This window comes from Euphorbia lathyris, chromosome 7, assembly GCF_963576675.1.
Source record: "Euphorbia lathyris chromosome 7, ddEupLath1.1, whole genome shotgun sequence".
In the NCBI taxonomy this organism is placed as follows: domain Eukaryota; kingdom Viridiplantae; phylum Streptophyta; class Magnoliopsida; order Malpighiales; family Euphorbiaceae; genus Euphorbia; species Euphorbia lathyris.
Genome location: NC_088916.1, coordinates 29,625,408 through 29,637,380, shown reverse-complemented (window position 1 = coordinate 29,637,380; position 11,973 = coordinate 29,625,408). Strand labels below are relative to the sequence as shown.

General features: G+C 35.5%; 1 protein-coding gene across 2 annotated transcripts; it reads left to right on the top strand.

Moving 5' to 3' along the window:
• Window positions 1-5,111: 5,111 nt before the first annotated feature.
• LOC136200882 (cellulose synthase A catalytic subunit 2 [UDP-forming]-like) lies at window positions 5,112-11,325 on the top strand. 2 transcript variants are annotated; one of them, XM_065991377.1, is made up of 14 exons: window positions 5,112-5,488; window positions 5,958-6,141; window positions 6,211-6,386; window positions 6,492-6,588; window positions 6,703-6,865; window positions 7,274-7,540; window positions 7,829-8,174; window positions 8,403-8,540; window positions 8,645-8,770; window positions 8,863-9,075; window positions 9,197-9,461; window positions 9,639-9,829; window positions 9,939-10,289; window positions 10,386-11,325. In XM_065991377.1, the coding sequence occupies exons 1-14, from the start codon at window positions 5,378-5,380 to the stop codon at window positions 10,965-10,967; spliced, it is 3,210 nt and encodes a 1,069-aa protein (XP_065847449.1). In that variant the 5' UTR covers window positions 5,112-5,377; the 3' UTR covers window positions 10,968-11,325. The 2 variants fall into 2 exon arrangements, with proteins under 2 accessions (XP_065847449.1, XP_065847448.1); XM_065991376.1 differs by having other exon boundaries at window positions 9,633-9,829; window positions 10,386-11,323.
• The last annotated feature ends 648 nt before the right edge of the window (window positions 11,326-11,973 follow it).

Sequence of the window (11,973 nt, the reverse complement as noted above, 5' to 3'; positions counted from 1 at the left end):
CTTTAAGGGTCGATAAATGCCACAACGTTGCGTAAATAAAAGAACAAGTGGACCATATTGTCCATATGATTTTTTTTAAGAAATTTTCAATTTGAATTTCATTCGCTTTCTGCTTTTTCATTCTCTATCATACTAAATGTTCTTGGAAATGATTGAGCATTCATAGATCCTCCAAGGGGAGTGTGATTTGATGAAGATTCACTTTTTACATATTCTCTCTCTTTCATTAAAGATATCATTCTCACAGTGCTGATCACATGCTCCTTAAGGAGCAAGCACTATTTGCACATTAACCATTGGATTTGGATTTGTTATCATCCAATGGTTCATAAAAAATACTGCTCTAATAACAGCTAAAAACAATTTTCTATTTTTTTAATACACACTAATTAAAAATTCCCTAAATTTAAGAAATAGACTTAATGAGAGAGAATAACTGACTAGAGAGAAAAGCAATCGGCATCGTCTCCGTTTGAAGTCGAATCCTTGGGTAAAAAGCAAAGGCATCTGCTTAGCGGGCTGATAACTGCAGAATTCAAAAGTTTGAGCAACTAACAACTTTGACCAGATGTATTGCATTGGAGAGGGAGGATTTGGGCGTGTATATCGAGCAGAATTGTTATCAGGAAACATTGTAGCTGTCAAGAAATTCAAAGATATGGCAAATCAGAAAGAATTCCTAAACGAGATTCAAGTGTTAACAGAGATTGGGCATCATAATGTTGTGAATCTCTTCGGATTTTGTTCACATGTTCGACACAAATTTCTAGTCTAAGTATCTCCAAAATGGTAGCTTGGACAAAATTCTGAGAGATGATGAAACAACAAAGAAATTGGAGTGGAATCAGAGGTTGGAAATTATTAGCGTGGTTCGTGCCTTGTCTTATATGCACTGTGAATGCATAGCTCCAATTGTTCACAAAGACATATTAAGCAAGAATATTTTGTTGGACACAAAATATGAAGCTCATATTTCTGATTAAGAGTCAATTTTTTTTACCCAAATCATCTAGGATTCGATTTCAATGGAGAAGATGTCGTTGCTTTTTTCCCTATAGTTAGTTATTCTCTCTCTTATTAAGTCTATTCCTTAAATTTAGGGAATTTTTAATTAGTGTGTATTAAAAAAAATAGAGAAGTGTTTTTAGCTGTTATTAGAACGGTATTTTTTATGAACCATTGGATGATAACAAATCCAAATCCAATGGTTAATGTGCAAATAGTACTTGCTCATTAAGGAGCATGTGATCAGCACTGATCATTCTCATTGTCTCTTTCTTCTCCTTCTTCTTCTTTCATCGACATTAGCACAGTTGGGCCTTTTTTTGCTATTGAAGATAACAAAATGCATATAAAGAGCAAGAAGAAGAAAAATAAAAAAATAAAAAAATATGTATGCAAGGCTTGTTATTGTGTTGGAAGCTTTTATAACAATGTTGTTAATGCTTTGATTGTTAATAGTTGTATTATATTTATATGAAATAAATAAAGTTAAGATTTTTATTCATTTTTTCAATGACAATTATATTGTCTGTTAACTAAAATATCTTCATATGCAACTTCTTCTTCTTCTATTTCATGGAAAAGACCATTTTTTATGTGACATAGATGCATGGTTGTAAGACATATCGATGCTTGCATCGCTGTATTACGTGTTGTGCATTTTTTGCCCTCGTCTACTATGTTGACTTGACAGGTAAATAGTTTGAGTTCATTTACGTGTCTTGCTATGAGTATTACAAAATGATAGGATAGAAGAAGATGAAGAAGAAAAAGTTGGTTAATATATAGAATAACAAACTGACTCATTTAAAGTCATAAATGCAAAACCATACATAAAGCACAAAACAATAAATAACAAAATTAAATAGTTTGAGTTCCTCCACGCGTCTTCTTATGGGTATTATAGAATATTGAATTCAGAAGGTATACATGAAGATAAAGAAGAAGAAGTTGGTTAATGTCTATAAATAACAGAATTAACTAACTCTGAATTTGAATCTTTGGTTCACAGTCTGATATATTTACCATTTGGAATAACATAATTAACTCACTCTTACTTTTTGTTTGGTCTGTGTAGTTATATGTTAACCTTACAATATAGAACTATAGACTGATGGTTGTTATATTTTTCATAATCTTAAGAGCGTTAGAATTGGGAAAATATAAACAACAAAAAAAATGAACCAAAAAAAAACATTCATAAAAAAACATAAATTGTGTGGTGCACATAGGTACCGTACATAAACTTAGAATTCAAGAGTTAGAGATGTCAATTACATCCAACCTTCACACCCCATTTTGAAACTTATTTTCAAATACAACTAGGTAAATGTTGTACACATTAATAAAAGGTGGATCCCGGATGAGAACAACATTGATCGTTTCCTTCCTATGATAAAGAATCTTCCTTCTCATCAGCTCTTTGATGTAGTCCTTTAGCATCATGTTTCATTCCTAGCAGCGAAATACAATGTCTCCCAATATTGAGGATATGGGGGCAAAATCAATTGATAAACATATCTCCTGGTTGGTGTGAATCCGGCAGCATGGTGATGATTTCCACTATTAGGTGGGTGTGGTTGGGAGAGGTGTTATGTTGAGGACGATTTTGGGATGAGGTACTTGAATTGCGAGTGGAATCATGAATAGCACTAGAATTATGAGTAGCAAGGGTTTCTTGAACTGGTGAATTCACATCATGGAGGTTGTTTGTTTCATTTGAATGTGTTTGAGACTCTATACTTTCAGAAAATTTAACAAGTAAAGTGTATGGTTGTGCAATGATCAGTATGTGTGTGTGTGTGTATATATATATATATATATATATATATATATATATATATATATATATCATAATAGGCAAAGGGGAAGAAATGCACGTGATTGTATTACAGCCATACATGCGTCTACGTGTCTTACAGTGATGCGTTCATATCACAAAAAACAAAGAGTCGCCTCATTTAAACTAATCCAAACAACCTTTAATGCATATGTAACTTTTTGATTGGGGTAGGAATGAAGTCTCTTCTCCTTAATCGATCATAATAATTGGCCTCTTAAATATTCAAAAAGATAGCAAAGCAAATTTTTGTTTGTGCTTGGGAATATGCAAAGATGTTATTACCACTTGAACCAATAGCATTTTGCCTCCTCCCTACATTAGTTCGTTGAAGGATACACAATAAGTTGATTTCAGGAAATTTCACCTCATGTGAAAGTGTAAGAAATTGCATGAAAGTTTAAAGGATACCTAATGTATTTTAGATATGATTGGCTCTTGTAACATTTCATATATATGATAGGGAATATCTAGAAGATCCAAACACAATGTAGTTTGTGGAACACAATCCACTAATTTCAAGCAATTTCACATCATATGAAAGTGTAAGAAATCACATGAAAACGAAAAGGGTACCCAATGTATTTTAGATGTTTGGCTTTGTTTAGATGAATTAATTCCAAGATCACATTTCATACACAAGGAGAATGTCTAGAAGATATAAGCATAATGTAGTTGATTCTATAGAGGGTAGCACGAAAATTGAAACACTTTCCTATCAACTTGCTTCTATGGCCCCCCAGATCAATAACATTGAACAAATTTATTGTAGTTTATGCAATGGCACATTTAATTGGACATTTCTCTATTAACATTATTAAGTTTGTGTACAATTGAATGCAATTTGAGGAACACAATCCACTAACTTCAGGCAAGTTCACATCATGTGAAAGTGCAAGAAATTACATGAAAATGAAAAGGGTATTGTAGTTATGTTTGGCGCTTGTATACATGAATTAATCCCAAGATAACATTTCATACATAGGACAAGGAATATCTAGAAGATCTAAGTACAATGTAGTTGATCCTATAGAGGATACCACGAAAATTGAAACACTTTCATATCAACTTGCTTCTATGGCCCTAAGAGAAAGGATAAAAGAGAACTTTGAAAATGAATGATGAAACCTTAAGAACAAAAAGGAATAAAGGCAAAACGTATCAGACGACAAGAAAAACAAAACTTGTCAAAAAGACAAGACATTAAATACCATTTTTATAAAAAGCAAGAGTTAGGAGTATTGTACCAATACAAATTTTGAAAGTTACAAAAATACCCTCCGTCCATCAGTGCATCAACTCCGGTGGGGTAGCTCTCTTAGGGCCCACCACCACCGCATTTCATTGCTTTTAAAGGGTGTTTGATATACATAATAAATAGGACGGGATAGAGATAAAAATGCAAAGCTTCTTTATCTCTTGTTTATTTTAGAAATTGGGTAGGGAGATAAGGGAGAGTGTTTGGTATACGAGATAACGAGAGTGAGATAACCAGTTGTAGTTTTAATATAAGGGAAAAGTGTTCGAACCCACAATCCCACCTCGAATTTCAGAGATGTAACAACTGAATTATGTTCATTTGATTAATATGTTATTATTTAATCGGTTGTATTGTAATATAGTAAAACATATTATTTTATCCATATATATCTACCAATAATAATAAAAAAATAGAACAATAATTAACTATTTTATTTTTATCCCTATCTTAATCTTTTATCATTATTTTTAGCCGTAATACACAAATAACCTCATGAACTTGTCCAAATATTATAATTGCCCCCTCCAACTTTCAATTGCAACAACTTACCTTTTAAACTTATCCAATTGTAAAACATAACCCCAAATTGAGAATTTTTTTACCCCGTACTTGAAGCAACCGTAAAAACATTTTCCCGAATTCGTATCACGCCAAAGATCTGATTATCACACTCCACGAGCGTTGCAGCTTTTGTATTTCACGTGTTTCTTCAATTACAGTTCATGTTAGCAATTTGGGGTTATGTTTTATAATTGGACAAATTTAAGAGGTTATGTTTTACGATTAGACAAGTTTGAGAGATAAGTTGTTATAATTAAAAGTTAAAGAGGGTAGTTGTAACATTTGGAGAGATAAGTTGTTATAATTAAAAGTTCATGGGTTATTTATATATTAGGCCTTATTTTTATCCCACATTTTTATCATTATCTCTATTTTGTATTCCATTAAATACCAAACACCCTGTTTTCAATTTGTAGATTCTCCCTTTTCTCTTTCTCAAACTAAAAATACTTTATTTCTCTATAGATTATATGTACTATATTCACAATCAGATCGAAGCTGAAAGCAGTCAAAACAAACAACAGAAAACATTTTCTTTCTTTTTCCATTAAAAAATATTTTTAATGAAGTTATTTTTGTGTTATGTTCTCTCTGTTTCACTCATAAGTAATAGCTCTATAGTGTGATGTGAGGTTGGTGATCTCAATGAGAGAGAGAAGAGAGGGATAAAGCTGCATGCTTTGCGGGTTTTTGAGATAGTGAAAATGTGAGTTATGAGTTGTGAGTTTGAGGGCTTGATGGAAACTAAAGGGAGACTCATTGCGGGTTCTCATATTAGAAATGAGTTTGTTCTCATCAATGCCGACGATATTGCTAATGCTCCGGTAACTGCCTTTCTCTCTCTCTCTCACACACACATTTCTTTTTCAGACCTTTCCGCTCAAAGTTTGTTGCTTTTGGTTTCGGAGTTACTCGTTTAATCTCTGTTTCTGCTGTTTCAGGCTACTTCCTTTGTTTTTCACGTTCACTGAATTAATTATTTGAAATAATTTTATTTTTCTTGGTTTCTTTCATTTTGTTGTTCTCTCTCTTTTCTGAAATCCATGTTCATTTGGATGAAATTTTGATTTTATGAATTAATTGGTGTAAAATGAGAGGTATCTTTTGGTTTTTTAAATTTTATCAGTTTCAAGATTACTGAGCCGGTCAATACAGTTCATGCGCTAAAGTTTGCAACTTTAATTCTGCATGAATAGTCTTTAGTAGAAGAGAATTTTCATTTCAGTAACTTTTTATTTTGAAGCTCTATAGTATAATACATGTATATATGGGTTGTGCCAATTACAATTGCAGGAAACTTCTGTTAAAGAAATTTGCCAGATCTGTGGGGATGAGATAGAGCTTACAGCAGATGGGGAGCCATTTATTGGTTGCAATGAATGTGCATTCCCTGTTTGTAGACCTTGCTACGAATATGAGAGAAGAGAGGGAAACCAAGTATGCCCTCAATGCAAAACCAGATACAAACGCATCAAAGGTTCGGGTGATTTTGTTTCTAGTTACCCTTTCAAAAAAAATTATGATTAAGAAACCTGAGCTGTATCAGGGAGTCCTAGAATTGAAGGGGATGAAGAAGAGGAGGATACTGATGATATAGAGAATGAGTTTGATATTTCTGCTCCTCATGATGTTATGTTTTATGCTCCTCATAATGTTGTTGGCCGGGAGTTCGATTCTGTTTCTGTGGCTCCGGAGATTCCTCTCCTAACTTATGGTGAAGAGGTGAAATTAGACTTTGATGTTTAATCAGTCTTTGAGTTCATGCTATGCGGCAATAGTTTCTAATTAGCCATTCCTATGGTGTTGCTTTGGCTCTTTTTGGTTTAGGATGTTGGTGTTTCTTCTGATAAGCATGCTCTTATTGTACCCCCATTTCGCGGAAAAAGGATTCATCCAATGCCATCAATTGGTTTTTCCATGTACTGTAAGTTTCTTGAATTATACATATGTAGGGGTTCTGAAATTTGTTCAACTCAATGACTGTTTAGGCTTCCTTCTCTTTTGCTTAGTATGTGATCGTTTTGTGTTGATGGTGCAGTGCAACCTAGACCGATGGATCCTAATAAAGACTTGGCCGTTTATGGGTACGGATCAGTTGCATGGAAGGATAAAATGGAGGGGTGGAAAAGAAAGCAGAATGAAAAACTTCAGGTGATTAAGCACCATGGTGGAGATCAATTGGATGATCCCTGTTTGCCCATGTAGGTTCAGTTCTTAGTCTTCTTAACCAAATATTATACTGCTTGTCTTTCCTTGTTTGTGAAATCGCCTCTGTTTGTAATGATGGAGATCAATTGGATGATCCTGATTTTCCGATGCAGTTTCATTTCTCACTCTTCCTAACTTAAGATTAGACTGTTTTTCTTTCCTTGATTATGAAATTGCTTCTGTTTGTAATGAGAAGAGAGTAGATAAATTATGTTTCTTCGTATACACCGGGACTTGGCTGCTTCTAACGATATGACCAAGTTAGTGCAGTCATACAGTATTTTATGCTGATTTCAGTTGTCTGTTATATATGAAGCATTAGTCTTGTTTGCTTTTTTTTTCCCTGAAAAAGACTTCCACGTCTTGCTTTTGTGATATTAATTCTATATATGCTTTGATAGGATGGATGAAGGGCGGCAACCTCTTTCAAGGAAGTTACCAATTCCTTCTAGCAAGATAAGTCCATACAGATTGATAATTATACTCCGGCTTGTAATTCTTGGCCTTTTTTTTCACTATCGGATTCTCAATCCAGTAAATGATGCTTATGGGTTGTGGCTAACATCAATAATTTGCGAAGTATGGTTTGCCGTATCATGGATATTTGATCAGCTCCCAAAATGGTGCCCAATTGAACGAGAAACATATCTTGATCGATTAACAATTAGGTACTCCCTCCATTCTTTTTTATATCTAGTTTTAGCTTTATCAGCCTGTTCACTTTTTTACATGATGTTTTATACTAAGTAAGAGACAGAGAGGTTGGTATTATTAATGTAGATTATCCTATAATTCATACATGATAATTAGGAAGAGAATTTTGTGATAGAAAGTAGAGTTTTAGAAGAGAAGTATTCGGGTAAAAGAAATGGAGGGAATACTATATTATTGATGGTGATCATTTTCGGTCCTAACAAATGGCAATTTCATATTTAATGTTGAAAATTTTCTTATAGGTATGAGAAAGAGGGACAGGAATCTGAGTTAGCTTCAGTAGACATATTTGTTAGTACTGTTGATCCAATGAAAGAACCTCCACTTATTACAGCAAACACAGTTCTGTCCATACTTGCTGTTGACTATCCAGTCAAAAAGGTTGCATGCTATGTATCAGACGATGGTGCTGCCATGCTCACTTTTGAAGCACTCTCAGAGACATCCCAATTTGCAAGAAAGTGGGTCCCTTTCTGCAAGAAGTTCAAAATTGAGCCTCGAGCTCCAGAACGGTACTTTGCTGAGAAGGTTGACTATTTGAAAGACAAAATTGATCCAGCCTTTGTTAGGGAACGCCGTGCCATGAAGGTCTGTGCTCTGTCTTACTGTTCAATTAGCTTCACATACACACACATGACAGAAGGGTTGGCTCCAGTCAAGCATAATATACAATGCATAATTGTTATGATGTGAAATTTGACTTGTGGCTTTAACAACCTTCATCATAACCTTTCATGACAGTGAATCTTGGCTTGGTTTTAAATTTTTAATTGCTGACGTGCCTTCTCTTTTTGGGTGGGTTACATGTTGGTTCAGAGAGAATATGAAGAATTCAAAATTCGAATAAATGGGTTGGTCGCGGTGGCACAGAAGGTTCCTGAGGAGGGATGGACAATGCAAGATGGCACTCCATGGCCAGGGAACGATGTCAGCGATCATCCTGGAATGATTCAGGTTAGAGAGCTTATTTGAATATATTTCATGAATAATGATAATTTGATGCATCAAATTCTCATTTGTGTCCATTTGAGTTTCTAAAGTCAATTGTCTGCATTTAGGTATTCCTGGGTCATGATGGTCCTCCTGATATTGAAGGAAATCAATTGCCTCGCCTAGTTTATGTATCCCGAGAGAAGAGACCGGGATTTGATCACCACAAAAAAGCTGGAGCAATGAATGCTTTGGTAGAGCTCTCTCTCTCTCTCTCTCCAACTTCTCTTGCATTTCCTTGCTGTCATCCCATTTCTAACTTTTTATTTTTGGGTGATTAATGAAGGTGCGGGTGTCCGCTGTTGTAACAAATGCTCCATACATGCTGAATGTTGATTGTGATCATTATATAAACAATAGCAAGGCACTTCGTGAAGCCATGTGCTTTATGATGGATCCAATATCTGGAAAGACAATCTGTTATGTACAATTTCCTCAAAGATTTGATGGGATTGATCGTCATGATAGATACTCCAATCGTAATGTTGTGTTCTTTGATGTATGTAAAAATCTTGGTAATGTTGATGTCATACATGCAAACATGCTTTTCTCTCTCTCTCTCTCTCTCTCTCTTTTCCGGACTTTAAGAAGAGCTTATTTGGTTTTTCTGTTAATTGCAGGTCAACATGAAAGGATTGGATGGAATTCAAGGACCTATATATGTTGGAACTGGGTGTGTCTTCAGGAGGCAGGCACTTTATGGATATGATGCTCCCATCAAGAAAAAACCACCTCGAAAAACATGCAATTGCTGGCCGAAATGGTGCTACTGTTGTTGCACATCTAGAAAGAAGAATAAGAAACGGAAATCAAATGAGAAAAGAAAGAACAAGGAGACTTCCAAGCAGATACATGCTTTGGAACATATTGAGGAGGGTATTGAAGGTAAGGTTAAGCTGGTCAAGGAGTTATGTACTGATATCCTTGAAAACATGCCAAGTAATGAATAGTCTTTCTTTCATGCTTTTGCTTGAACCTCTCCGTTGCTTTTTACCTTGTTTTCTTGTGTGGGATTGTAAGAAACACGGACCATTTATGTACTACATTTTCATTCAGGAATAGACAATGAGAAATCAGAACTAATGCCCCAGGTAAAATTTGAGAAAAAATTTGGACAGTCGCCAGTTTTCATAGCATCAACATTCATGGAAGAAGGTGGAATTCCAAAGGGAGCAACTTCTACATCACTTTTGAATGAAGCCATTCATGTCATTAGCTGTGGTTATGAAGACAAAACCGAATGGGGAAAGGAGGTAGGCATGCCAGAGAATTTCCATGTTTTGGACTTCACATTTTGTTTAACTAGACTTGTCTTTTTAGCCAACTGACTAGTTTCCTTGCATAATTTCGATGCTTGTCTAGGTTGGGTGGATATATGGCTCTGTCACAGAGGATATACTGACAGGTTTCAAGATGCATTGCCATGGCTGGCGTTCAGTGTATTGCATACCTAAAAGACCTGCATTTAAAGGTTCAGCTCCAATAAATCTTTCAGATCGGCTGCATCAGGTTCTGCGGTGGGCATTGGGATCTGTTGAAATCTTGTTGAGTAAGCACTGTCCGATATGGTACGGATATGGCTGTGGATTGAAACCCTTGGAGCGCTTTTCATATATAAACTCAGTTGTTTATCCATTGACATCAATTCCCTTGATTGCGTACTGTACCTTGCCAGCTATCTGTCTCGTTACAGGGAAATTTATTGTCCCTGAGGTATTATTCCCTTTATTTTACTCATTCTATTGCCAAATTATCACAACCCAAGCTTAACCTTCTGCTATTTGTATTGATTTCTGCATGTGATCACAGATGAGTAACTACGCTGGTCTCATTTTCATGGCCCTGTTCATATCCATTGCCGCAACTAGCATCCTTGAGATGCAATGGGGAGGAGTTGGCATACACGACTGGTGGAGAAATGAGCAGTTTTGGGTGATTGGTGGCACATCATCGCACTTATTTGCGCTTTTCCAGGGTCTGCTAAAGGTATTGGCTGGTGTTAACACTAACTTCACGGTTACTTCGAAAGCAGGAGATGATGGAGCATTTTCAGATCTCTACCTCTTTAAATGGACATTTTTGTTGGCCCCTCCTATGACCTTGCTCGTCATTAACATCATAGGACTCATAGTTGGAGTTGCAGATGCTATAAATAACGGCTATGATTCATGGGGTCCTCTTTTTGGTAGGCTTTTCTTTGCAGTCTGGGTCATTGTTCATCTTTATCCATTCCTCAAGGGATTTATGGGGAAACAAGACAAACTTCCCACCATACTTGTTGTCTGGTCAATTCTTGTAATTTCAATTTTCTCACTTTTATGGGTTCGAATCAATCCGTTTCTGTCGAAGAATGGTATAGTGTTAGAAGTCTGCGGATTGGATTGCGATTAAGGACATAACTTATATGAGGTTTAGATTTTGTGTTAAATGTACAAGTGTCATCAGGGGTTTTCCATGAGCAAGCTACGATTAAGATGGAAAAAAGAAGACAACCCATAGCACAATGTGATGCTGGAGGAATGTGTGTAGATACAAGGGCCTTTTGACACATTGTCAACTATTTTTGCCTAGTTTCCTTTTTGATTTTTGGATTTACTAGTGATCTATCTGATTTTATTTGTTTGTAAAATGAGATAACAACCTACCTACCCCGTTTGAAATATAGGGGATGAATGAATACAGAATTGCCTTGTACTTTGGCAGCTTTCAGGTCAGGAATTTGCATTTTGCTTAAAATGATCAACTACTTGCAGGCAAAGACTTGATATGATTACCTGTCAATTGCTGAAACTGAAATGATTTATTTGAATGTTGTCATAAATGTACAACGGTACCTCATTATAGGAAATCAACATAAACATGGTTTATGTACAAGCCCTTTAGAATGTATATAAATAAGATTTGTAAATCTCTATTGTCAGATATAAGAATACAAAGTTTATTCCTCTATATTGATCTATTTCATGGTATCAGAATTTAGTTTTTGCATCTGCGTTTTTTTTTTCTGAGTTGCTTTTCTCGGACTGCTTTCAAGAACATTGGGTTTGGGTTGAGAATTTTTTTCCAACACCCTTGTTAATCTCACTGCCCCTCCCATTCACTTTCTCTCATTCCCTTCCACCAAATCAGGTAAACGTCCCTGCAGAGCGTGAGTCACACACGTGGCTTACCCTTTCCCATCCGGTTTGTTTCTCCAGCGTCGTATTATCTCCTCTGAGCTGCTTGTGCAATCTGTATTGCTCTTGAGAAACACGTTGAAACAGATTGTCCCCTTTTTTTTTATGTGTATGTCAGTTCTCGTTTAATTTGTTATCTGTTACTAAACTTACCATGACCTAAATTGTTGTCTCTTTCTTTTCCAACCATTGTATTTCTCGGAATCTTCAGATGAAGCAGA